Here is a 14,022-nt window from a genome sequence, read left to right on the forward strand (position 1 = left end):
AAAACTCAATTCACTTTGGTGCTCTTAGATTAAACTTAAACAAGCCATGGCAGGCATTCAAGTTTCAAGCAGCCTGTTGTTGTCAAAAAGTTTGCCTTCCTTGCGCTGTCGTCGTGAAATAGTTGGTGCGAGAGTTAACGCTCCAAGGGTCCACCTTGGTGTAGTCTCTCTCCCGAAGCTCCCTAGCAGATATTTAGTTGACGAAATGGAAACGAGAACCGGTTATCCTATTGCTAGACATGACACCAAATCATCTGATGATCCTCGGGTGATTGCCAAGCTTTATGCGATCATGGAGGCTGTTGCAGATAGAGTGGAGATGCATAAGAACATTGGAGAGCAGCGTGATAATTGGAATCGTCTCCTTTTGACTTCCATCAACGCCATGACCCTCAGTGGTGCCACCATGGCCGGGCTAGCCGCTTTAGCTGCGGAAGGGTCACCTTTGATGGCACTTAAGCTATCTTCCATTGTGCTTTACGTAGCAGCCACGGGTTTGTTGTTGGTTATGAACAAGATTCAACCATCCCAACTTGCAGAAGAACAAAGAAATGCTGCGAGATTGTTCAAGCAGCTTCGTGTTCAAATTGAAACAACATTAGCTCTTGGCAAACTAGATATAAATGATGTTAATGAAGCAATGGAGAAAGTTTTAGCTCTTGCTAAGGCATATCCACTTCCTTTACTGGGTTCTATGCTTGAAAAATTCCCTTCAAAAGTTGAACCAGCAAGGTGGTGGCCAAAACAAAGGTCAAAGCAAGGATTTGTTGGGAAAATAGAGGGAAACAATGGTTGGACCAGAAAGCTAGAGGAAGAAATGAGGCAAGTTGTTAGAGTTTTGAAGCAGAAAGATTTGGCTGAGTATATAGATTTGGGTAGCAAAGCATTGAAACTTAATAAAATGTTGGCAATATCAGGTCCCTTGTTAACCATTTTAGGGGCTTTGGGATCTTCCTTCGTGGGCACTACTGATTGCTCATGGCCTGTGATGATGGGAGTCGTAGCAGGTGCAGTAGCTACCGCGGTGAACTCGTTGGAACATGGCGGCCAGGTCGGAATGGTGTTCGAGATGTATCGAGGTAATGCCGGATTCTTTAAGCTGATTGAAGAGAACATAATGTCAAATATCAATGAGAAAGATGTTGAGAGAAGAGAAAATGGAGAAATCCTTGAAATGAAGGTGGCTTTGCAGCTAGGGAGGAGCCTATCAGAACTTAAGCAACTTGCAGCAATTGCAGAATGTAGTGAAGAATTTGCAAGCAAACTATTTTGATTGATATATAAGCTTATAAATGATTCTTTATTTTTTTGTACATCTTAGAAATGATTCTTTTGTATGTATATATGCATATGTAACCATTCAAACATAATTTTAACAGTTACTTGATCAAATGAACACCTTTGTTGAGTATTCACTAAAAACTGGTTATTAGAACCTAGAACATATGAAGTCATAGTTTGAATTCATATGAAGTTTTATTTTCATATTGCAAAGATAAGATGATCAAATTGATTTAAAAAAAGTGGAGTTTTATATTCATCCTGAGCTACCATGATGTAAGACATAAATTTTTTATTTTGCAATAATCATTTATTTGTTACTTCAATTTTACTAAAAATCATTTTAGTTTTTCATTTAAATGTTCAATTCTTTTGGATTTTAAACTTTACAATTTACGTTATGTATTTTACATTAATAAATTTAATAAATATCCATTTCAAAAATAATTTGATAAATAATATAAATTTAAAAGTTAAAAGAGACAAAAAATTAATAAAAACTAAAATAACATCAACAACTAAATAATTCATTATATATATATTTAAACATCATGATGTTATATGGATAAAACGAAAAGGGAGGCTGATTTTGTGATTGGCCCCATATGGATGGATTTATGTAGATGAATTATTCATTTATATATAATTTTATAAAGTATAGCATACACTAAGATGGAAAGGTTTGAAAATGTGATTTTTGTGTAAAGGAAAATGTGATTATTAAAATTATTATTTTTAGCTACTTATAAGTTAGCATTAATTTGACTGTCAGCCAAGAGACTAGACAGATGATGTCACACAAATTATATTCACGTGCCATATACATGATATTGAAATAGTTGAAAATATATATTTATTAAAAATTAGATAAGAGTGGAGTTGAAAGTTTAAAATTTATGTGTGTTTTTTTAACTCGTAATTTTTGATTAATTTATAAGAAGTTAAAAAAAATTATAGTATATTGTTATTGTTGGTGTATGGAGATAAAAAATTTATGTGCGTGTATCAATATCACTTTCTTTAAGATTTTTATTCGTCTCACTTATAATTTGGTATGTAAGAGTTATTAGTAAATGAACCTTGAGGATATAATGAAACTCAAAGGTTGTCTACGTTTTGCACTAGTAGAAATAGTTCACTGAGCATTGAGCGGAGCATAGCAAGAATATCAATTTCTATAAAAAAAATTCTACAGTTTTTCTTTATAGAACAATCTAAGAATATTAAAAGATGGAGGAGAATAAAAGAAACTTTTGTTTCTCAACTTTTGATGTGTTTTGGTGTACCAAATAAATGAATTTTAACTTATATTTATAGGAGTTCTCATGTCTCTTAATATAGACATAACTATCCAAATGAATAGTCACATCTTTTAGGAATAAACATAATTATTCAATAGATATAATAATTATGATTCCTTATTATTAATAAGTGATATAACTTTTGCGACAATAGACATAAATTATCACTATAAATCGTGACAACACTTAATTAATAATCAAGTGACAACTTTTGGATCACTTGTAACTTTTCAATTATAACTATTAGAACATTATAAATATTTTAAAAATGTTCCAACAATTCCCCCCTCCTCGTATTTTCAAAATATTTTAGATTTTGATAATCTTGAAAATCGATTGCATAAATGAAGGGGTCTTAGGATTGAATTTTCATTTAGTGAAAACATGCTATAGTTAATCAAAGTTGCATGGTATTTCATTTGATTAACCGAACACATCTCGCACAACGATTTCAACACCAATCAATGCACGGTATCTAGAGACACTATTATGACCATGTGTTTGTAACCTCTTTTCATGTTGTTAAAGCCAAGCCCTTGAGCTCTTAGAAGCGACCACATTTCTACTCATAGGTAGATCTCATCGAGATTGTTCCCGTAATTATAAGAATCTAACATATTTATGTTATGGGTCTATTGAGAATGTAATACTCATCCCCCCATCATTACGGGTACCTAGCACTTTTCACCCTGTGATGGTATATTATATAATGTTTTATAGTGTTAGCAGTCACATACTGATGATGTATTTTATCTCATAAAACTTAAGACTTAACGTTATACCAAGAGTTGAATCAAGTTTCCATCATGGGTGACTGAAATAGTATGGACTTGTACCTTATTCCTAAATTTCCAAATTTCCAACATAGCTATATTAATTTTCTATATCACATGGTGAAACTTTATATTTATTTGTGTCTTGAAAGTTCACAAGACCAACATCTCCACCATGTTATTCATTCTTTTGCAAAAGAATGCTATCAAGAATACCATTTGTATGATTATCAATTAACAATGATCACTTTATTGGTATTATCATGTATTTTTCACCAAGTAAGATGTTGCAAAGAGACCTCAAATCCCTTGGTGAAACTAGACAACATATTTCCTATTTTCCATAACCTCTTTTCATTGTCAATAGATGACCTTTAAAACTTATCACATATGCATATCCAAATAACATGATTTCTTAACAAAGCAAGAATATTTCATATATTTTAGTATATAGTCAGTCATATTAGAGGATCGTCAACTGTCCAACTATTTGACTACAACATCACACATTTATACACCTTTTATCATGGATATTTTTAATCATTTTGTGACTATAATCAAAACCATGTCCATTACTAAAATAGGTCAAATAGCATTAATATTGGTATTTTCATATTAACGAGATCTTTGATTCACGACTTTTAAAGTGAATTTCAAAATTTTACTATATCTCAAAATTATAAGACTAAGAGATTGTAGATCATATCCAAGCTATATATATATAAGTATCATGTGCACCATCGAAACATGCATAATATGATCTCGCTTTCAAATATAGGATTATTATATCCATATTTCCACTAAAATATTTTGTGCTAGAACGGTGATTTTATGAGATCAACTAATGCTTTCCATTATTCTATGACTAGAAAAATTAATCATGCATGTAGCGTATGACATATTTAATTTCTAGTTAAAACCACTTCTAGTTCAACCTTTATAAAATAGAGTAAAAATGTGCAATCATATACAAAACACATTTAGCTTATGGTTATTATTAAAAAAAACAACAAAGATTATTCATATTATTTATTCATCTACAAACTTTTATTTTTAGCAATGAATACACTTAAAAATGTCTCATCAATAACATCCGAATGCTAGTTAATATAAGTTTTCTTACCCGGTGATGCACAAGTTTGGTTGTATGTATCAATTAAAATATTTTAAAAATATTTTATAATTTTATATAAATTTGTTTGTCTTATTGATATTATAAATAAATTCAAATTATTTATTGCAAGTAAAATTCTAAAAAAAATATTAGTACTAAAAATTAAAAAACAAAGAAAATAATATCTTTCTTTAAGTAAAAAAATACATATATTTTCGAATAAAAGTTTTATGTAAAAAAAATACATATTGAAGCAATTGTACTGGCACACACAGTGCATCATCTGACAAGCCGAAACAATTATACTGACACACACAGTACATCATCGGACAAGCCAAAGCAATTATATTGGCACACACGGTGCATCATCGGATAAACCGAAGTATAACATATCCATTTAATAGGTAACCAATTTTTAATTCCATTATAAGTTCAATTTACATTCTACCAATCTCAATTTCATCATCAATTTAATATTTCAATACCATATATAACAATTCTCAACTCAATTTCATACCAATTTCATGTACCAGGTAAGTTATACAACTTTCTATTCTATTTGATTTAGTCCTTTATCTCGATGTACCATATCAATCATCTCAACTTAACTCATACAAGCATTATATACTTACCTCGTGACTAAATCATGCAATTTAACAAGAACAAGCAATAATTAAACTCAATCGAATCATAGAAATACAAACAGAAATTTCAAGCTATTCGTTGACGACTTTAGCTTTTCCTTTTCTTTTTGAGGAATCCGAGCCGATGTTAGCTACATATTAACATAAACATAAAATATTATCAATATCCAACCAAATTAATAATTAATTTTCATTTTATACAAAATTTTCATTTTGTTTAATTTAGTCCTTAAAAACAAGACTAACATAACTTTCAAATTAAAACTCCAAATTTAATTTTGATTTCACTATAATCCATTAGGGACCTCCTATTTCTTATTTCTATAGCAAATTTTACATTTTATTCAATTTAGTCCCTAATGTACGAAACTATCAATTAAACTTTACGATTTAATCTTTTTTCACACCTAAGCTTAAAATCTATCTATTTAACACCTAAAACTTTCAATTCTCAACTATAGCAAATTTCAAAACTTTAACAGTTTTACAAATTGATACATGGGCTACCTAGATTAAGCTCCCAAGATCTCAAAAATATAAAAATTATAAGAAAAAAGACTAAATTGAACTAACCAATATGTTGAAATAAAAGCTTGAGAATTGGCCATATAGTTTTCCCTTTAAATTTCTCTCAATTTCGGTGGGGAAGATGATGTTCTCTCTCCCCTACTGATTTCTAATATATATACATATAATTTTATTTTTTTAACTTTTTAATATATAACTAATTAAAATTTTATAATATATTTTTATAACATCCATCTACCGTCCACTAGCATTTCTAGTGTGGTAAATTTTCCATTTTAGTCCATGGTTTAGTCACTATATAAATCCCAACTCATTTCTTAATAAAGAATTTATAGCGATTGAACTTTACAATTTAGTTTCTAAACCTTAATTAATCACTATTTCGGCAAAATTACCTATCCAAAATTCAATAAATGTAACACCCCAAACCCAACCTAGAAGTTTAAGCCAAATTTAGATGAGTTACACCAACGTATTGAAAACTGATTTCAGTAATTATCCAGAAAACATTCAAAAATTTACTTGATTCATGGTGGAAAAATCTTTTCGAAGTTTAACGTTAAAAAACGAAATTCGTTTTGTCGACTTGAGTGTTTTGCAGTTTCACGTTAAAAATTATCAACTACTGACAAATTTAGCAAAAGTCAAGACGAGCTCAGAAATAGACTACAAACCCAAAAGATCAAAAGCATTTTTATATTATTGCAAAACAATCTGAAATCCCACACACCATCTGGTCCTAAGTCAGAGACTTACCTGAACACACAAATATAAAACCAAAAGGTGAGTTATAAAGCCTACTGTATAACCAACATCAATTGCAATTAACAAAACATAGTATATAAATCAGAGTAACATAGAGAACTTAATAGCAAGTATAAGACTAGAATAGAATAGACCAGAGTATCACGGAGATTTCCATCATGGTAATATAACAGAACAACACAAACCTACCGGAACAGGACAGAGCAGAACATAACATAGTGGAACAGAGCAGAGCTAAACTAAACAGAACATAATAGAGCAAAGCTATGCAAAGGTTGTATGTTTATGCAGATGCAGCATTTTTTTCAAAATAGATAGGAATATAGATTTATTAGAAAATATTCTATCCAACTCCGCTACACACCAAGATAGAGTTCCCCCATAACTTGTCCAACCAAATCACACCAACAGATATCTATGGACAGTGCCACCAGAATTTTGCAGTTAAAACTGCTAGATCAGATATACGTGGTCAAGCCACTATATTGCAGTCAAGCTGTCAGAATAGGTCCGTGGATAAACCATCAGATAATGCAGATCATTAAAATGCAAGAAACTTCCTCCTTTCACATCATTTCAAGCGTCATGCAATGTGTCATGACATACATATACAGAAGCATAGTAATAAGTATGTAAGTCATGCTATCGTACAATAACAGAGTTAGTAAGCATAGGAGCCCATGCGTTATAAAACAGATTGATCAAAACTTAACAAACAATATCAGATTTGCCATGAAGTCACATGCATAGTTGTAAATCAAAATCAGTGCCAATTAATTCAACATATTCGATGTCACATGTTCTTTGGCATACCGTTAAACTTAACAGAATACATATCGTACCTGGATAATTCTCATACATAAAAGATCAGCACATTTTTCTCTAACATATCCTACTTATTTAGGTTCGAACATAGTGGATATACGTACAGATTACAAGGTGTTCATCACCAGATCATCAGATATAATGTTATATAACCTAATTCAGATCGTAGGGACCCTACAATAGGCTTACATTCGTTTTGAACGACGCTTATGGCCTAAAGGAAAAAATTCCAAATATTGGTCCAGACGCTTGTGTGGTTACACACGGTCTGGATAGCTAGCCCGTGTGCCTCCGCACGGTTTAGCACATGCCCGTGTGTCTTACACGGTCTAACACACGCCGGTGTGTTACACGGGCGCCTAATATGTAATCAGTGAGTTACACGCCCTGGACACACGCCGGTGTCATTGGCCCGTGTGAACCCCGCATAACACATAACCATACACGACATGGACACACACCCGTGTGCCTCCAATTTTCAAGAACAGTGGGTTAAACGTCCTACCACACGGCTTGGCACAGGACTGTATAGCTCATACGGTTTACCACATAGCCTGGCATGCAGCCGTGTGGCATCGGCAATCAGTTTTCCAACGACTAAACTTGAAACAAAAGTTGTGTTATCGGTACCCACCTAACACAGATTTGATGTAGAAGCAACAAGGATGGATTCCTATCCCTAAAATAACATTACAACAATAGATCAAACGACTTATTCGAAACAATCATTAAGATTAGCATCCAAACCCGATGAAATCTCAAAACGAAAACTAACGCTTACCCTCGTACGAAATCAACAGTACAAACTTAGAATGTTGAAAGAACGTTACTCTTGAGAACTTTGCCTAACAAAGACTTACACAAATCAGAATCCATTCCAAATGAAAAGGATGTAACTTCGACCATCATCAAACTCAAGCAAATAAAACTTGACAAAGGACACTTACAGTTTGACTGAAGATTAATCGCACAAAGGAACTTGGCGTAACGAATACAAAAGGATTCAACGACAGAATAACGAAGTAAAAGAAAGGAAAAAGTATAATTGAACGGAAGAGGAGAAAAAAATAAAAGAAAGAAAAATAGAAGGAGAAGAGGACGTTCTGTGAATATGAGAATCAATCAAATCATCAATCGGGACCAGAACACCTAACCACTAAACCATATCAATTTACTTGTTAAAATTTCCAAGATTTTAACTCATAAATCGAGAGATGACCACTCTTGATTTCACAAGTCAATTTCTTCTAACCCAGTTTTTGGGATGTTACAATTCATGTATAATATAACTCCGTAAATATTTTTATCGGTATTTAGAAATGGAGTCTCAAAACCATATTTTTCGACATCACTGACTTTCAGGTCATTACATTTGCTTTGTTTTTTGTGAGTTAAATTGTCATTTCGATAGAAATTTTGATTGAGGTCATAACTTTCAATCAAAATTTTTTTCTTTACATGATTTTAGGTTTTTGTTCTAGCTATTAGGATTATAGAATGATTGACAATTTGGTGAATTAACTTGCAGCATTCTTTTAATAGTTGACTTAATTAGTTGGTTAATGGGTTCATATTTTATAGTAATGACAACATATAAAACTTTCTTTTAGGTAATCTTACATTCTATTAACCAAACATATGAATCTTACATTCCAATCAAATGAAACAAACAAGTTAATCTCACATTCCACCCGTAATTACATTCTCCTAAATCTTATTACGAAACAAAATCTAAGATTCGACAAACCAAACATCCCTTCAAAGTAGTCCGCATGTAACAAAGCCCCTTTTGCAAGCTTATGGGCAGCCTTGGTAGCGTCTCTAATATTAATCTAAGCTTTGAAAGCCTAAACAGTCCTGATTACAAGAAATTGAGTTTTAAGTATTTAGTTGAAATTGATTTTAGGTCTGATCGTTGGACAAACCATATTCCTTACTTTTTATCTCAAAAAGGAAAACAAGAAGCAGCCTAAAAAGTGTTGATTATGGTTGTTTAAATTGGATTGGATCAATCGATATACTAGTTCAAATAAAATGATTGAATTGGTTGAATTGTGAACCGTTTTGAACCGCGATTGAATTGGCATTGAACTGAAAACCAATTGAACCGATTTCTTTTTATTTTTTGGGCCAAAATTCTTAGCCCAAATTGAGAAAAAAAGCTCAACCCTAAACCCAATAACCAACCAACTCAAACCTAGTTCATAAAAGTTTTTTTTAAATATTTTTTCTTATTTTTTTCCAAATTTTTATTTCTAGATTTCCCTATTTTTCAAAAATTTTTTAATTCTTGATCAATCAGACTGATTGGACTGGTCAATAAAAAATCGATGATATGATCCATCCGATTATCAGTATAATTTTAAAAATACGTCTTACATGAATATTCAAAAGAAGAAATATCTCAAATAAACAAAAAGGTAAGGGGGCTTTTAGAAATTTAACCCAAAAAAGAACTTAAAGATCAAAAATAAAATTGCGTACGAGAATCGCGCTCCTTCATCTTCTTCATTAATGGAAAACTAATCTGTTTTTGTGCTTTTCGGTGTTGGGTTCGTTGTTACTGAAAGAGTTTGCATTACTCCTTTAAATTTTGATCTTCTTTTTGGGGTTCCAGAAAAGGAATAACGTTTAAAGATGCTACAGTTGTTGTTCACGGTGATATTCGCAGAGATGGCGGTGATCATCGTACTATGCTTCAAGACACCGTTAAGGAAGCTGGTGTTAATGGTTCTGGATCGGGCCAAGAGGGGACGAGGTCCGGTCATAGTGAAGACGGTGGGCGGAACAGTATCCGTTGTGATGTTGTCGTACATATTCAGCATGATGATGCTCAAGAAACGCTGGATCGTTGATGGAAACGCTTCTCTAACGGACGAGATTCTCATGGCCAAAAACCTCCTCGAAACTACTCTCATGGGTAATTAATTAATTAATTCTTCCTCCATAGTTCTTCTAAAATCTAATCCTAATTTTTTTCACTTTTATCCGGGATCTTGATTCCTTCTACCATACGGTATGCAATTATTATGATTGTTTATATCTTATTTTCTTTTCTAGAATGCTTATTGTTTGACCTAATTGTCAAAATAAATTGGTTTGACTCAATTGCTTCTTTATGCAATTAGGGTGGCGAAGGCAGGACTTGATTCAGGTTCCAAATTCTAATAATATCAATACCCTTTTACTTTTTATTCAATTCCCTGAAATGTATACATTATTTATCTTAAAAAATGGAGGGAAAACAGGACAATGGTACCTGTTTTTTAGCCTTATATATAACATATAGCACTTGGACCCTTCATTTTTCTTAAACACTATGTTGAACACATAGATCTGAGGATATGATCTGTAAAGGTGTGGAAAATCTTAGACAAATCTAACCATGCCCGTGTCGTATACTTACTCATGACGCTCACACCTGAATCATGTATTCTATAATTCTCATCTTGCAGTGTAAACTTTCGTTTGTTTTCTTGGTATTATGGTTTTTTACATCTCATATTAATTTCCAAAAGTTGTTGTATGCTTCATTATTCAGCTAGAAGTTCACTGGGGATGTCTCTCACTTCCTTTTTGGTCTGATAAGAAACTTTGTGTTTTTAATGGTGGGTAACTTTTTTTACAGGGGGGTTGCTATTCCTATCTCTAATTATAGACAAATTACACCATTATATTAAAGAACTCCGTATAAGAAGGAAGACCATGGAGACTGCCAAGAAACAAGGTCAGGGATTTGAAGATGCAGGTGGGTCAGACAAAGTTACGGCCTTGGAGGAAGAAATAGCCACTCTGAGGGCAAGGATTAAGCAGCTTGAATCTGACTAGAGCTTGTCACATTCAGGTGGTAAGAAGAACGAATACCTAAGGAATTTGAGCACCTCTTGCGAATGTGTTTTTGCTGCTTCATTAGCGTTTTTCCAATAAAGTTCTTCAGGAGTTCTGTAATGGATTTGACGTTTGCAGTTTAGTTCTTGAATTTTGTCAAACGGAGAAAGATCCAAAGAAAAAAAAAATACACACACATACATATATATATTTGAGAAATTAGCCTCTCTTTGTCATTTCAGCTTCATGTTTTTATTATTGAGAATCTATCTGTTCAATGAATCAATGGATGAGTTTTGATCTTTGATATATTTTAGAACATTGTAATAGTTTGAATGCTAGAATAAGAACTTTATATTACCCAAGAGTATGGATTTTTGAACCAACAAAATGCTTGGTAATTTGAGTTATAAGTATGCCCAAGAAAACCATCAAACTATTCTCATTAACGTGCATCTATATCTATATATTAAGCATGTGGTTGAGTTGTTTTCTTGAGTTATTATACCTAGTAATTGTATTATGTAGAGGGTATTTTTGCCTTTTATATAGAAAAATATATGATACGATTTGAACATATATTTTTATAATTTTTAATATTTATACATCACTGTGTCATAATTTAACATTTATAATTTGATTATTAAAACCCAAGAGTTATCCAAATACATCTTAGAAATAGTTTAGCATTACGTCCCATATCAAACATATACCCATATTAGGCACTTATTTCGTTGTGGCTCCAGCATTTGGTTTCTTGTTTTTGCAAAAAGCCAGTATGGGATCATCAGTTCCACCCAACAGCCGGTCAATGTTAGCAGCAGTGAGCATCATTAAGCCAAGAAAGACCAGAACTGACACTACTGACAACAAAAGCATTAACAGAGTTGCAAGATGACATTTCACCTCTCGTGAGTATTCAACAGCTGCCATGGCAAGGAAGGTTAACGGGAAAGAGTATGCCCACCATGCCACATTGAATTTCCTCATGGATTTCTTGAATAGGAATGGCCTGCAAGCCTGTAAAAACCAACCATAGCAAAGATCGATGTCACTGTCTGGTTTGACTGCTATATATATATATATATATATACTACAAACAGACATGTTTAACGTTGTTTGCTGTAAATTTACCAGAGACACGAAGAGGAAGAGAGAGAAGAAAAAGAGCATCTTCGATGTGGTATCGAAAGTTCCGGTAATGGAGTTCCAAGCTAAACTACCCATGCTGGGAGCAGCGAAGAACAAGAAGAACGTTGGTCGTAAAATCGTAGGGAGAGAATTTTGACCCGATAAGCGTTGATAGAGTGTAACAAAGAGTACCAAATAGTGAACCATACCAAGTGACCACATACAAACTGCACTCTCTTTCCAGCCCATCTGTGCTGCAGCTCGAGCGGCTACCAAGTTCCCAATCACCGATATCAGGCTAGTCGGGTTTGCCATTACCGATAGAAACCGTTTCTCCGTTGTGAACCATTGTCCGTATATTTTAATATCAAGCATTGCCAAGGGAACAATAAAGGTCCAACAGAGAATCATATGAAGAAGGCTGGAATTCTGAAGGAGAATCGGTGCAGATTGAAGCAAGGCAAGCCATGAAATCCAAGGAGCATACAGATAGTTAACTCCGATATGGTGTGAGAACTCGGCCTTAACCAAATCGAACTGAAAGTAACATCGGAGAGCATAAACCAAAGTCAGTGAAATCTGTGTTAAAGCAGCCAGACACCATAGCAGCAAACAAGCCGTAGATGGGAGCTTCCTGAAAACATGCAGAACATCTCGAGAAACACCATTTGGTTGAGTCAGAATCTTCCACAACAAAGCTTGACACCCAAGGGAAAGGCTTATCCTAAAATACCCAGCATGGATCTTCGTTAATATATTGGAACATGATGGAGAAAGCGCCTCACCGCTGTTGTTCTTCTCTGGGTGGTCAGTACTGCTAATAGAAGCTTCTACTATGAGCTGAGTTGGTGGTTTGCATTCTATTTCTTCCATCATTAGGTTAAGAATTATAGATTAAAACTTTGGGTTTGTGTTTGTGTTTGGGTTTGGCCTTTACGATAAGGCTGCTTGCATCTATATATATAGATGATCGAAACAATCAATAGAAAACTGCACCAACTGATTCTTTGAAAAGGGTTCGTGGGAGAAAGGTGTGGACTTATCACCAAGAATAGAGTAATAGAACCTTCTTTTTGACGTGACAAAAACCTAATTACTCAAAAACAAAGAACTACTCAAGATGGAAACATATATTGCGTCTTCCGTGGCCAACATATATATTTGGTATATTTCAGAAAGAAAAAAAAAACAAGAAAGGGTGATGAAGTGGGTGGGACTTTCATGCACCTAGCCAAGAACCTGGCTTTACTCAAGGCTCGAATTATTATTTAATAATTAAATTTATTTAATGTTAAATGGAGAGTAATTCATGCCCTTGGATAAAAAGCAAGAAAAAAAAAAAGCTTGTGTAAGAAATAATTTTTATAAAATTGAATTGCCTCCTGACCCGAACCGTGGTTAGGCTTAGTGGGAATGATGTCACATTTATCTTTTGAGGGGTTGATTAAAGAAGTTGATGACAAAATGTAAACTATATGAACCACGCAAAAGAATTTTAGGATACGTGAGGTATAAATTTTTCAGTTTTTATTGGGTTGAAATAGACCCCTATCTTTTGCTTTTGGATTTGTAGGATGCAGGGAAAACATCAAATGCCATATTTAAGAACTGACCTGGGAATAGTATTCGCATTGTCTTAGCCTAATTTGTAGTAAATGCAATATCTTTGAATAGATGCTGAAGTTAATGCATGTGTAGTTGGAGATGAGTCATACGTGAATGGGTTAATATTACTTAATTAAGCTCAAGGAATAGGAAATGGAGAATATATACATATACATATACATATATATACACGTAAATGATATATATATGTATGTATATATATCCAT

At 33.2% G+C, this 14,022-nt stretch overlaps 3 protein-coding genes across 3 annotated transcripts; 2 read left to right on the forward strand and 1 right to left on the reverse strand.

Moving 5' to 3' along the window:
* LOC105772368 (probable F-box protein At4g22030) lies at nucleotides 1–1,392 on the forward strand. The gene has a single exon (XM_012593646.2). The coding sequence runs from the start codon at nucleotides 47–49 to the stop codon at nucleotides 1,271–1,273; it is 1,227 nt and encodes a 408-aa protein (XP_012449100.1). The 5' UTR covers nucleotides 1–46; the 3' UTR covers nucleotides 1,274–1,392.
* An 8,304-nt stretch (nucleotides 1,393–9,696) lies between these two features.
* LOC105774155 (uncharacterized) lies at nucleotides 9,697–11,424 on the forward strand. Its single transcript, XM_012596535.2, has 2 exons — nucleotides 9,697–10,151; nucleotides 10,860–11,424. The coding sequence occupies exons 1-2, from the start codon at nucleotides 9,869–9,871 to the stop codon at nucleotides 11,057–11,059; spliced, it is 483 nt and encodes a 160-aa protein (XP_012451989.1). The 5' UTR covers nucleotides 9,697–9,868; the 3' UTR covers nucleotides 11,060–11,424.
* Nucleotides 11,425–11,620: 196 nt separating this feature from the next.
* LOC105774154 (S-type anion channel SLAH4) lies at nucleotides 11,621–13,195 on the reverse strand. The gene is made up of 2 exons (XM_012596534.2): nucleotides 12,194–13,195; nucleotides 11,621–12,079 (listed from the first exon to the last, which is right to left on the reverse strand). The coding sequence occupies exons 1-2, from the start codon at nucleotides 13,064–13,066 to the stop codon at nucleotides 11,786–11,788; spliced, it is 1,167 nt and encodes a 388-aa protein (XP_012451988.1). The 5' UTR covers nucleotides 13,067–13,195; the 3' UTR covers nucleotides 11,621–11,785.
* Between the last annotated feature and the right edge of the window lie 827 nt (nucleotides 13,196–14,022).

The sequence above is a fragment of the Gossypium raimondii genome, chromosome 6 (genome assembly GCF_025698545.1).
Source record: "Gossypium raimondii isolate GPD5lz chromosome 6, ASM2569854v1, whole genome shotgun sequence".
Taxonomy (NCBI): domain Eukaryota; kingdom Viridiplantae; phylum Streptophyta; class Magnoliopsida; order Malvales; family Malvaceae; genus Gossypium; species Gossypium raimondii.

Coding starts and splice junctions, on each gene's coding strand:
- LOC105772368 (XM_012593646.2), top strand. CDS start 47: ATGGCAGGCATTCAAGTTTCAAGCAGCCTGTTGTTGTCAAAAAGTTTG.
- LOC105774155 (XM_012596535.2), top strand. CDS start 9,869: ATGCTACAGTTGTTGTTCACGGTGATATTCGCAGAGATGGCGGTGATC. Junction 10,152..10,859: donor CCTCGAAACTACTCTCATGG/GTAATTAATTAA, acceptor CTTTTTTTACAG/GGGGGTTGCTATTCCTATCT.
- LOC105774154 (XM_012596534.2), bottom strand. CDS start 13,066: ATGATGGAAGAAATAGAATGCAAACCACCAACTCAGCTCATAGTAGAA. Junction 12,080..12,193: donor TCTTCCTCTTCGTGTCTCTG/GTAAATTTACAG, acceptor TGGTTTTTACAG/GCTTGCAGGCCATTCCTATT.